At 44.1% G+C, this 14,026-nt stretch overlaps 1 protein-coding gene across 7 annotated transcripts in view; it reads right to left on the minus strand.

Annotated features, from left to right (window-relative positions):
- Nucleotides 1-14,026, minus strand: part of TEX2 (testis expressed 2) — a 115,058-nt gene that overhangs the window by 64,293 nt on the left and 36,739 nt on the right. For all 7 annotated transcript variants that reach the window (XM_054671485.2, XM_001160603.7, XM_009433053.4 and 4 more), the window contains exon 2: nt 925-2,593. In XM_054671485.2, coding sequence (XP_054527460.1) covers nt 925-2,568 — 1,644 coding nt within the window. In that variant the 5' untranslated portion in view covers nt 2,569-2,593. The remainder of the gene's footprint in view (nt 1-924; nt 2,594-14,026) is intronic.

Raw genomic sequence — 14,026 nt, forward strand, 5'->3', positions numbered from 1 at the left:
AAATACTATGCCATTTTACATAAGGGACTGAAACATTCATCGATTTTGGTATCCTTGGGGGGGTCCTGAAACCAATGCCCCCTTGGATACTGTACATAAATGTGTGTGTGCATATAACTTACAAACTATATAAGTTCTAATTGTACTTTTATAGTGTGTATACATATAACCAGAAATTTTAATATGCAAAAAAATAATAATAAATAGAAGTTCTAGGCTGGACACAGCGGCTCACACCTGTAATCCCAGCACTTTGGAAGGCTGAAGCAGGAGGATCACTTGAGCCCAGAAGTTTGAGACCACACTAGGCAACATAGTGAGACTCCGTCTCAATCGATAGATTAGACAGCTAGATGAATGTTTCTTCCTGCTTCCCAATGAATTGTCCCAGGGACCCCTCAGGAGGCCCAAAAGCCTGACATCTGATATGCAGTGAAAGATGACATCTTTCTGCATCCCATTCCCCACCGTGCAAAGGAAAGAGGAGCACCAGCAGGGGCCAACAGCTGACATTAATTTGCCTTCTCTTCTTCCTTCCCTCCTCTTGCAATTCTGGGAGTATTTAATCCTTCTTCAAGGTCTCAAGAATAGTGAACCCTAACAGATTCAGCCATTAAAAATGCTCAGCAAGTAGCACATTCCAAGCAAGTTTAGAGACAGACCAGAACAGGAACTGATGTAAACACTATTCTCTAGAGTCACAGAGATCTTTCAGAAACTACTTTGTGAATCTGCTAAGCTTGGGTTAGAATGAGGTTTACCAGATAAGTTGACTGGATGCCTGGAGAATGAAGTGGCCCCAAGCTCTTAAAAAACACGGCCTGTGCAAAAATCTTTAACAGCTAACCAAAAAACAGGTCAGATCTAAAATACGGCTGTATGTGAGAAGTGTGTGTACTAGCCAGCTCCCGGGGAGAGGCTTACCTTCAGTATTTCAGGTTCTTTGATATCCAGAGATCTTGTGTTCCAGTGTCGCAGATTTTTGTGTAACTTGTGATATTTATGAGCACTTGGTGGTGTAAAAAACCAAATCACGCAAACCGCAGTCATGAATCCAAGGCCAATTCCCAGGAAGAGTCCACTCACATAGTGGGGGAGGGGGAGGATGAGGTACACATAGACACACATTGTAAAGAAGCCCAACGTCTTCACTGGCAATTCCGGGTGCTGCACGGCCGAGTCCACCTCGTCCTCACTGTCAAGGACCACACCATCTTCCGCGAGCACCTCTGGCTTGAGAGGAATATCTGAGAGCTTATCAACTTTACTCTCCCCCTCCGTTTCCAAATCGAAGTCCTCAGTGTACAGTTCACAAAACTCTTCATCTTCTTTGCTCACTAAGGCAGACAAAGAACATTTCTCCAGAACTAGAGAACTTGTCTTCAGGCCTAAATCCTTCAGACTGCTCCCCTGGGAACTTTTCAGTTCTATCTCTCTAGTGGGCTCATCAGTGGACTTTGGGTGGTCACTTCTGGGGATGTTGGAATCACTTCCGTAGCCATCCCCCTCAGAATCACACTCCTCCTCCTTGATGCTGTAGTTGTTATTGCTTTCCAAGTGCCCATTCAAGCTGGACAGATTGGAGAGTTCTGAAGCACTTGAAGATAAGGCTTTGGGCCTATGGCTGCCACTTTCTTCCCCTATAATTTTACTAAGGAGCTGAAAAGGCTCATAGATGACTTCTGAAAGGCGTCGTTTAGTATCTTCAATTTTAGCCTCCATTTCGGGCACTTTAAAAAAGGAACGAGTATCAGAGGGAGAAGTCAGTGGGGAAGAAGGTGCAGTTTTGGAATCTCCACCTGTGTTTCGGGGCTGTGTGAACTGCTTGAACAGGTGTAAGTTCAGTTTGGAATCAGGTGGCTTATAGGACACTGTATCCGACTCCTGCCGGGAAGTGTCCGTGGACAGAGACTTGACTAATGTCTTCATCAAGTGCCTGTGCCTTGCGGGGTGTGGGGATTCTTTTGGCTCCACCTCGGTCGACAGGGACTTCACAAGGCTCATGAAGGGTTTTGCACTGGAAAGGGTGGAGGTTGAGGCACTGGATGAGAGGATGGGAGACTTAGAAGGAGAGGACAATGGGGAGGAAGAACTGGTTTTCTGCTCAGAAAGGGATGACACACTGGGAGAGCTAGCTAAGGGCCCCGACGAAGATGACCCTGGGGACACAGCCAATGGCACTGTACTTAATACTTGTGCTGCTGGAACAGGGGACTCCAACAGCTTTACAGTGTTCTTGGAGACGGGCAAAATGGCAGGGGCCTGGGACACGGACAGTCCATCTGCCAGGACAGGCGAGGCAGCAGGGCCGGCGGGGTCATGGCCAACTTGGGGTTCAAGATAGAGGTCTTCCTTGGCTTCCAGCCCTGTTACAATGCTTTGGTCATCCAGCCCCTCCTCAAAGTACTCCCTGAACTCCTCCTCCTCTTCCTCCTCCTCCTCGCCGGATGCCGAGAAGTGAATGGCGATGGTATCTCGGGACACGGACCTCTGCACGTGCACTTTAGGGGCTGATGGTTTTGGCATGTCAGTGGTTTTCTCGGCATGGCGACCATACAGACTTGTCATTGCCGGCTTCACAAGGGCTCAGGCTCTGTGAAAACAGTGAGAAAACCAGAAGTCAGAGAGCAGTTTCTCCACAGGAGACACTGTCATTCGCAGATAGGAGCACAGATGAAGCTGTTTAAGTGGTGATTATGCTTTTACTTGGCAGATGTCCACCGTTTTTCACTTCATTGGGTTTAATGGTTTAATTTTCACTAAATTCCAGTTAGGCATTCTCTTTTATGAGCAAACTACATAACCAATGTTATAAATGCCATACAATCTGTCTTACTTCACAACACCTGAGTAATCATTTCCTCCCTTTTAACTGGTTAATTTCTACCAACAATTTTCTATCTTAAGCCTTGAAATACCTGAACAATAGATGTTACCAGCATTGCTTGAGAAGCCCAACAGGATAAAATGTAGCATCCTGTTGAGTTTGAGGATCTTGGAACAAAAATTTCACTAGGAGTCTTGTAGCTGTAACAAGCTAACCCAGGAGGGGTATTGCGTTCACTGCAATTTTCACAGCAATCCTAACAATTATTTGGCCTGCATCTCCCAACTTCCTGCTATTGCAAGTAAGTAGCAAAGTATCCAAATGTAGAAATCTGTAAACTAATTGCCATGGCCTGTTGGCCTCCTCAAATGGTAGGTACCATAAGACCAGAGTATTTAGGCAGCCATGAAGACATGAGGCAGCCATGAGGACATGGCCACGTTCTGAGGCGTCAGGATAAAGCAAACATATTTTAAACTGAATGCAAGATTCATGTGTCAGGAAAATGAAGTATCACTGCTGTAACCCACCACCAACCAAGAACTCTACCAAGGACTGTGGTGAGAGATGTGGAAGCTATGCTTTCTGCCCTTCTGGAGCTTAATAGCTGATTGCTTCTTTCTGGAGCTTAGCTGGAACGAAGTCAGAAGCCTGAAAAGCTGGGCAGCAAAACAAGATGCCACGCCCACCTTGTGACATGGTACAGTCATCTCTCTTTATTCACTCATGGCCCATTTACTGGGCACTAGCCCTAACTATGTAAAAATTAAGACCACACCTGGACAGAGACCATGTAAAAAGAGCCAAGACACAGGGCACGCTTCAGAAGTTCTGAGGAGGATGACACCAGTGTGGGAGGTGGGACATCCAACGGGTCTTTGGAAGTGACGAGTGAGTTGTAGTGGGATGAGCATGATTAGGCAGAGGGAAGGGACAAGGGCATAAAGATGGCAATGGGCATGGTGTGTGCAGCCACCTGGCTCTATTCTGTTTCCAGGACAGAGGGTGAGTGTGGGGAGCAGTGGGAGGCCATTGAGACAAAAGGGGCATCGTGGGGCAGTGGAAAGAGCACCCAGCTTGGGCCCAGGACATAGGGCTTCTAGTACTTGTCTTTCTACAGCTGACTCTGTGGGACTTTGAACAAGCCAGGGCCTCTCGATGTCTCAGTATCTTGGTCTGTAAAATGGAGGTAGATCCACAGTCCTTTCCAAATTTAAAACGCTACACGTTTATGTTTACAGGTGACTGTATCCAACCCAACACAATACGCTTACAAGTAATCTACCGCAATCGACATTATGTGGCTTGCTTATTTCTTTAATTTGAAGAGCTCCTAATTTAAGCCTTCTGCTAAATATTCAGGTTCAAAATGCTGGCAACTGATATTACCAACAAGAGAAATCATAAAATGGGTAGGGGAATAAGGGGGTTTGGGAAACAGTGATCCTGGATCACTAGAAGGAGGAAATATTCCAAGGATGACAAGAATTACATTCAAGGGCCCAGCTGCAACATGGACTCAAGCTGAAACTACACAATTTCAGTATCAAATATTTGAGAGAAGTTACCATAAAAACTTTCACACACAGTTCTGTCCAGGCTCATTTGTGACCCTCAGGCTTTCCTATCCTGAATCCAGGAAAAGGGAATGATCTCTATCCACCAACAAAGCAATTTAAATCCAGGAACTGGCAGCAGCCAGAAAAACACAGCCTCGGGTCCAGGACAATCCTTCCCTGTTATCTTAAGCTAAGGAGTTTGTAGGCTTAGTAAGAAGAAAAATATCAGAAGCAACATATGTTTTTCATTTAACTATCACCTAGTTTTATAAGGGCAATTTAAAAAGAAAATTATAGAGGTAATTTAAAAAGAAAGTTTGGTATTTGATAATTCTCAGTGGGCTGAAAAACTCATTTAAGTTGCTTTCATAACATAAAAGGATGATATGTAAGGCTCTGCTGTTCTGAGGCTGCTTCACCCACAGCGGTGGCTATAAATGAAGGTAACTGTGGGCACAAGTCCAAGTACAAAGTGCATGATTTTGAGGTTGAACAGAGTGAATCGGTCCTTCAGGAACCAAGGCAAGAGTGGAGAGGCCCATCTGCAGTTGAGGATAAGAAGGCCTGGGAATCTAAGGGCAAAGTTAGGCCCAGCCTAGCGCCAAAGGGTGAAAACAGCAATGCATTCAGAAGCCTGCGGTCTCAGCAGTCAGGCCAGGCCCCAGGGAACAAAAAGCTGGCACCTGCTCAGGAAGCAGAGTTATTTTTCGTGTGGAGGTCACCAGGGCCCTGCTTGCCTAATCCTCCACACACTTGGGCCCCCTGACTGGCCAGGTAAAGCGACCTCTGATCAGACTGGGCGGACAGAGCTGAAGGTGGGCCCCAGGGAGAGCTGGGTGTCAGGTGGCCAGATGGGGGCAGGCTCTGGCTCACTGTTGTTATTGTCCTCCAGGGCTCACTCAGACAGTGGCCTCAGAGGTTCACAGTAAATGCCCCCAAACCCACACTAACCAAAGCCTGGTTCCACTTCTCTAGATTTTTACTAAAATAAGCCACACGAGGCCGGAGCATCACTACTGCTCTTTAAATACAAGAAAATGTCCAGGCTTCTGTTTGCTCATCTGCAAAATGAGGGGATTAGGCTAGATAAACAAAGGCTGCTTCCAGGCCCCAAACTGCTGGGTAATTGAGTGTGCTAGAACCAGAGACCATGGTTTGGGCTCTAGACAACCCATCAAGTGGTCACTGCCTCTGCCTCCTCCTGGGGACCACTTCAAGTTCCCTTTTCTCTCTGTCCTCCCAGTGGCTGGCTGCTAAGGCCAACTGAGCCGACCCTCCCACAGCCACAGCCATGCAGGACAGCCAAGGCCAAGAGGAAGGACCTGACTGACACCCAGGAAGACTACATGGTTTGTCCAAGGGCACAGCACTGACAACATGGGCTTCCTGACACTGAGGCCCGATGCCCGGCAGGGTGCCTTTTCAAACATGCCACACACGCTCTTTATTCCTGCTTTGTCCCAGCTTTTGTACCTGCCCTCTGTGCTCTGTCATGGACAGCTCACTTACAAGCTAAGACCTCAGTTCTCAACCAGCAGCATGTGACTGGCCGCACTGAGAAATGAAAGGTCTCATTATCCATCTGACAATCTGGTACCATATAAAATGGCTAGCCTCCTGCCCTCTACTCCTGAAACTCAATTATACCCAGGCTCAAAAAAAGAGACAAGCTTCTCTCAAGCCCTCAGGAACTGAAAGGCCAAAAAAGAAAGCGTCCTTCTCAACAGTCTCTTTTTCCTATAGTTCCAGCAGACTACAAAGCCCTCGGGTTTTAACACTGACCCCCCAAGCCTTGTGATGGGAAGGGGGGCTGTAGCTCATGTTGTCGCCAGGCTCCCATAGGTATGATTTCGTGCTGGAGAGGTGTTTAAGCAAAAGTCTGACATGATCAAAGTGGTACACAAAATTAATCACGTGCCATCCCAGAATGGATGAGGGTGGCAGAGGCAACATGGAAAAACAGGTCTGGAGTCTGGTGTCTGGGAAGGCAGGCTCCATTATCAGGCCCACAATTCTGCTGAACACAACTAACAATGAATACATTGAAAAAAATTTCTGAATGGCTGGGCACGGTGGCTCACACCTGTAATCCCAGCTACTAGGGAGGCTGAGGCACAAGAATTGCTTGAATCCATGAAACAGAGGTTTCAGTGAGCTGAGACTGTGGCACTGCACCCCAGCATGGGTGACAAAGTGAGACTCTGACTCAAGAAAAAAAAAAGTCTGAAAGGCTTTGAAGCTTCAAGAACTGAGCAAGGAATAACAGTACAGAAACTAAAGAAAACAGGAACCCCGAGGTATGAGCTCTAGAGAAGCCACCTTGCCCTCAAGCATTGGCCTAGCCTAGTCTGGCAAAGGACACTTTCACTTTTTTTTTTTTTTTTTTTTTAAAGACAGAGTCTTGCTCTGTCACCCAGCCTGGAGTGCAGTGGCACAATCTCGGCTCATTGCAACCTCCGCCTCCCAGGTTCAAGTGATTCTCCTGCCTCGGGCTCCCCAGTAGCTGGGACTACAGGCGCCCGCCACCACACCTGGCTAATTTTTGTATTTTTAGTAGAAATGCGGTTTCACCATATTGGCCAGGCTGGTCTTGAACTCCTGACCTTGTGATCCACCCATCTTGGCCTCCCAAAGTGCTGGGATTACAGGCGTGAGCCACCACACCCGGCAGCCTTTCACTTTAACAGCCTCCTGAGCAGAAGTCAACATCCAGGGCTGGCCACCGTGGAACACCAACTGGAGACTCTTCCTCAAGGAGCCGGGACCCCAAAGGACTACAGCTACTAGGTAACAGGTGAACCAGAAGCAAACCAGGCCTCACTTAGACTGGAGGCTTAGGTTTGCCTCCTCTGAAAGAACCGGGGAATCTCAACCATGAGCTTCTTCCAAGGTGGTCTTGGACCAGAAATACCTCCAGGGACCTGGCAGAAGAAATTCTCTCCCCACGAAAGCAAAGCACTTTCACCCGAAGCCTCAAGTTATTCCTAGAAATACTTTCTCAAATACAATGAATGGTAAGCACATAACCAAAGGTAACCAAGCAGACGAGGAAACAAGACTAAGGACCAGCAGAAATAGAATATAACAGAAAAATAAGGACTTCAGATAATGGAATTATCAGGCATAGACTTGTTTTTACAAGTATGCATCAAGATGAGTTTAAAATACCTACAGGGAGTCCAGGCACAGTGGCTCACGCCTGTAATCCCAGCACTTTGGGAGGCTGAGGTGGGTGGATCCCTTGAGGTCAGGAATTCGAGACCAGCCTGGCCAACATGGCAAAACCTCATCTCTACTAAAAATACAAAAATTAGCTGGACGTGGTGGCGCATGCCTGTAATTCAAGCTACTCAGGAGGCTGAGGCACAAGAATCGCTTGAAACTGAGAGGTTTCAGTAAGGCAAGATTGGGCCACTGCACTCCAGCCTGGGCAACAGAGTGAGACTCCGTCTCATAAAATAAAATAAAATAAAATAAAATAAAATAAAATAAAATAAAATATCTAAAGGGAGAATCACAGGCAAGCAGACCAGTTTTAAGGCTATTGTGGCAGCCAAAGCATGATGTAAGAAATGCCTAAACTAGAGGAGTGGATGTGGAGCTGGCAAGAAAAGGCAGATGGAAAGAGAAGGAAAAGAATGAAGCAACAGGACCAGATGGAAGGTTGGAAAGGAAAAGAAAACATAAGGAACAGTCCAAATTGACTTAAGTCACTAAAGAGATAAGTCTAGTTCCTGTGAAGGCAGGCAGGGGAGATGAGGGACGTGGTACGCAGGTAATGCTCCTCCCCTCCCCCACTCAGAGACGTCCACATCCTAGTCCCTAAAACCTGTGAATCTGTTACTTCCCATGGCAACAGAGATTTTGCAGATATGATTGAGATGGAAAGATTATCCTGGATTGCCTGGGTGGGCCCAATGTAATCACAAGTGCCCTTAAAAGATAAGAGGAAGGCAGAAACTCAGAGAAGGCGATGTGAAACAGAAGCAGACATCAGAGTAATGAGAGCAAGGAGCATGAGCCAAGGAATGCAGCTGGCCTATGGAGGGGAAGAAAATATCTGCAAATCATTTATCTGATAAGGGGTTAATATCCAGAAAATGTAAAGAACTCTAATAACAAACAACTTGACACCTTATACAAAAATTAACTCAAGATGGATTAAAGACTTAAACGGAAAACCCAAAAACTATAAAAACCCTAGAAGAAAATCTAGGCAATACCATTCATGACATAGGCACAGACAAAGATTTCATGATGAAAACGTCAAAAGCAATTGCAACAAAAGCAAAAACTGACAAATGGAATCTCACTAAACTAAAGAGCTTCTGCGCAGCAAAATAAACTATCATCAGAGTGAACAGGCAACCTACAGAATGGGAGAAAATTTTTGTAATCTATCCATCTGACAAAGGTCTAATATCCAGAATCTACAAGGAACTTAAACAAACGTACAAGAAAAAAAAACCCCATTAAAAAGTGGGCAAAGGACATGAACAGACACTTCTCAGAAGACATTTATGCAGCAAAAAAACATATGAAAAAAAAGCTAAATATCACTGATCATTAGAGAAATGCAAATCAAAACCACAATGAGATACCATCTCATGCCAGTCAGATGGCAATTATTAAAAAGTCAAGAGAAAACAGATGCTGGTGAGACTGTGGAGAAATAGGAATGCTTTTACACTGTTGGTGGGAATATAAATTAGTTCAACCATTGTGGAAGACAGTGTGGCAATTCCTCAAAGACCTAGAACCAGAAATACCAGTTGACCCAGCAATGCCATTACTGGGTATATACCCAAAGGAATATAAATCATTCTCTTATAAAGATACATGCACACATACGTTCACTGCACCACTATTATCACAATAGTAAAGACACAGAATCAACCCAAATGCCCATCAATGATAGACTGGACTAAAAAAATGTGGTATATATACACCATGGAATACTATGCAGCCATAAAAAGAAATGAGATCATGTCCTTTCCAGGGACATGGATGGAGCTAGAAGCCATTATCCTCAGCAAACTAACACAGTAACAGAAAACCAAACACTGCATGTTCTTACTTATAAGTGGGACCTGAACAATGAGAACACTTGGACACAGAGAAGGGAATAACACACACTGGGGCCTGTCAGGGGGCAGGGGGCAGGAAGAGGGAGAGCATCAGGATAAATAGCTAATGCATGTGGGGGTTAACACCTAGGTTGACAGGTGCAGCAAACAAGCATGGCACACATTTACCTATGTTAACAAACCTGCAAGTCCTGCACATGTATCCTGGAACTTAAAATTAAATTACATTTTTAAAAAAACGGGCAAAGGACTTGAAAGGACAGTTCTCCAAAAAGATATACAAATGGGCAACAAGCACATGGAAAGATGCTCAACATCACTAGTTATTAGGAAAATGCAATTAAAACCACAATGAGATATCACCCCACATCCATTAGGATGACTACAATTAAAAAAGAAGAAGAAAAGAAGTGTTGGCAAGGTTGTACAGAGATTAGAGTTTTTGTGCACTATTGGCAAGATTGTAAAATGGCACAACTGGTATGGAAGTTTCTCAAAAGTTAAAAATAGAACTACCATATAATCCTCCAATCCCACTTCTGGGTATATATCCAAAAGAATTGAAAGCAGGGTCTCAAAAAGATATTTGCACACCCATGTTCACAGCGGCATTTCAGACAATAGCCAAGAGGTGGAAGCAACCCAAGTGTCCACTGACAGATGAATGGACAAACACAAGGGAATATTATTCAGCCTTAAAAGGAAGGAAATCCTGTCACATGCTACTATATGGATGAACCTTGAGGACATTATGCTAAGTGAAATAAGCTGACTAGTCACATAAAGACAAATACTGTATGATTCCACTTACAAGAGGTATCTAAAGTAGTCAAATTCATAGCAACAGAAAGGAAAATGAAGATTTCCATGGGCTGGCAGAGGAGGAAATGGGGAGATGTTGTTTAACGGATACAGAATTTCGGTTTTATAAGATGAAAAAGTTCTGGAGATTGGTTGTATAACAATGTGAATATACTTAATACTACTGAACTTAAAAATGGTTAAGATGGTAAAATTTTGCTATACATATTTTATCATAATTAAAAATAAAATTTGAAGGCCAGTATATGTGCAGGTTAGTTACATTTTAAAAAGCAAAAATTGGCCAGGCGCGGCAGCTCACGCTTGTAATCTCAGCACTTTGGGAGGCTGAGGCAGGTGGATCACCAGGTCAAGAGATTGAGACCATCCTGGCCAACATGGTGAAACCCGTCTCTACAAAAAATACAAAAATTAGCTGGGTGTGGTGGTGGGCACCTGTAATCCCAGTTACTCAGGAGGCTGAGGGAGGAGAATCGCTTTAACCTGGGAGTCGGAGGTTGCAGTGAGCTGAGATCACGCCACTGCACTCCAGCCTGGCAACAGAGCGAGACTCCAACTCACAAAAAAAAAAAAAAAAAAAAAAAAAAAAAAAGGCAAAAATTGGAGGTCAAGATGTGAGGACTGCTTAAGGCTAGGAGTTTGAGACCAGCCTGGTCAACACAGGAGACCCATCACTATTTAAAAAAATAAATAAATAATATAAAATTTTAAAAGATTTCACTCCTCAAAACTACAAAGAAATAATACTCTGAACTACTTGTTATGCCAACTAAAACAATTCTATTCAAAAACTTCACATTGTTCTTTAGTGTTTACACTACAGTGTGGTTAAGTTCTAAGATAATAGATGTAAATGTATTTATGCTCCCATACATTTGGGGTGGGGCAGGGGTGGGGTGGGGGGAGGCTATTTAGAGCCAAATGCTCTCTAAACCTTAGCCTTGATCCGGTATGTTTCCAGAAAGCAGGATGTCTCAAACTCTTCTGCTGATGGGTCCTTCCTAAGGTCTTTGCCAGAATCCTCCTTTAAGGTTGCTATCCCTATGAAGAAGTTCATCTCTCCCATTAAGACTGAGAAAGCCTCTAATAAGGGCTTCTCTCTCCAGAATTTATGTAGGATTCTGTTCTATCTAGTTTACAAATTAGTAGCTGCCATCTAACTTGAACTCATAAAAAACAAAGGCCTCAAACTGGAGCCAACTGCGCTCTGTATCAGTGGAGTCAGAGTGAGCATATCAAACAGCAATGAAGTTTATTTGCTTTCTATTCACCCAAAAAGGTCATCATCATCAATTAGGCCATGAAAAACCAATCAACAATAAATCAGGCTGTATAATAAAAAATGAAGAGCCATTTCAAGACTCAATATTAGCATTTATTAATTCCAAGATAATATTAACCTCACCGAATCTGGCTTTTTTTTTTTCACTTTTTTTCTTTGGTCTCATTTTCTACTAATAACTGCCCTTCCTAGCTCTGTCTTTCACAATCCTGGGGTCCTAGAATCAGAGCCATAAAAAGAGCAGATGGTTCGTTCCAGGCCACTCAATTATCACCAACACGTGTTTGTTCATAGCAAACACACTAGGCCAAATAGTAGTATAGCCATTAATATTATTTACTTCTAATTCATATACTAGATTAGAGGAAGTACTGGAGGAAGGAACGAGAGACAGGGTAAGGCAGGGAGGGAAGAAAGCAAATTTCACTGAAAATGGAACTAGCCTCCAGGTACAGCGTACAGTGAGCACGGTAACAGAGCATCTTTTTTTTTTTTTTTTTTTTTGGAATGGAGTTTCACTCTTACTGCCCAGGCTGGAGAGCAATGGCACGATCTAGGCTCACTGCAACCTCCAGCTCCCGGGTTCAAGCGATTCTCCTGCTTCAGCCTCCTGAGTTGCTGGGATTACAAGTGCCTGCCACAACACCTGACTAATGTTTTGTATTTTTAGTAGAGACGGGGTTTTACCATGTTGGCCAGGAGGCCGAGGCAGGTAACACAGCATCTGAAGGGGCAAGCCTGGTGTCGAGTGTGCTTCCTTTCTCGGGACCATCCCTAATCCTTCAAGGTCATTATTCACATTCTTTGTCTTTGTAAAATTCAGCCTGTTAGGCATTTGCTACCTCTGAACAAGCTTGCATTTGGACATTTGATGTATGAGTACCATCTGCTAGCTTGGGTTATGTCAGTCAACAGTTTCAATCCAAAAGCTCCTGGCAGAGGAAAAAAAGGCAAGTTGCATTCTGTTGCAGAGGATGTCTTAATACCTCTTACCTGTGCATTTTTTAATAGGAGTTGGTTTTGTAAAAAGGAGGGAAAAGGCTATAAGATTCTGTATTTTTCTGCCTTGATGCCACAGAGCAAAACAGTGAATCTGGTCAAAACCAACCACGGCAGGAAGGTCTGATTTAGCCTACAAATCTCAAGTACATCTTAAGAGCTATCCCTTGATTCATTTAAATTCAATGAAGCAGCTGAGAACTGCCAGCAGCCATTCTAATCTGTTAATACTCCACCTCACAAACAAAAATCAATAGGACATTGTAGATAATGAACTAGCTCTAGCCTTAGTTTCACTTAAAGAAAAGAAAAAGACAAGACTCTATCTTCAGCACTGGCAAGAAACTTGGAAATCCTTTCCCATTAGTTGTTAGGTTCCCAGGCCCCTACTCACCATCTCTTCCGACCCAGCAGGGTCCTGCACCACCACCAACACAGCACAGGGTTTAGACAAAGAAACTAGCAGGCCCACTCCCTTCCACCACCGCACAGACCTTTTACCTGCCATGAAGAAAGCCCACTCTGGGAAGAGTGCCACATCCCAGAGGAAAAGGGGGTTCGAAAGCATCAATACAATTAGAATTTTGCTTTATAGATTGCTAGACGGTTCAAATAACAAAATCAAATTCAATTCACAGTAACTCATTGAAAACCAGGTCATGCGTTCAGCACAACCATACAAGGCCTGTGGAGGTTTATAAAAAATAATAATGGGGGCATCTACAGGGGAAAACTCAAGGAGACAACACATAGACATCAGAAAATGACATCAATATGGGGTCACAGAAACCCTGGAATAAGTAATGATAACTCAGGACAGGTGTGTCCTAAACAGATGGTACTCATCAAGTAAAGAAGTCTGGGAATAACTTTTTTTTTTTTTTAAAGCAGAAAAGTCATCTATGTGTCTTAGAAGGAGGATATGTAGAGAAGAGAATATTGCAGGCTGGGCACAGTGGCTCAAGCCTGTAATTCCAGCACTCTGAGAAGCCGAGGCGGGAGGAATGCTTGAGTCCAGGGGTTCGAGACCAGCCTGGACAATACAGCGAGACACTATCTCTATTTAAAAACAACAAAAAAAGAATATTGTAGATATGAAGCAACAGCACATGGAAGGGCACTGAGATGGGAACAAGGCAGCTACACAAGAGGGACGTTAACTGCTACCTGAAGCTGAGGGGTGGTGCTAGGGGTGAGGAAAGAATATTAATATTTGAGTTCAGGAGCAGGCAATCAATTGTTCCAAACCTCTAAATGTGCTTGAATTTATATTTAAATCTTAAAAAGAAAACCTTTCCATGTACTTTTCACCAATCATTCCTGAACCGTAGGCTCTTGAGAAATCTGAAAACCAGGTGTAAGCATTTTTCTTCAGGGGAATGAATGCCTGGAAGCCAAGAGAGTGTGGTGCCGAAAGCCCAAGATATGAGAATAGTGTGTTGTGGCTGTG

The sequence above is a fragment of the Pan troglodytes genome, chromosome 19 (genome assembly GCF_028858775.2).
Source record: "Pan troglodytes isolate AG18354 chromosome 19, NHGRI_mPanTro3-v2.0_pri, whole genome shotgun sequence".
NCBI lineage: Eukaryota > Metazoa > Chordata > Mammalia > Primates > Hominidae > Pan > Pan troglodytes.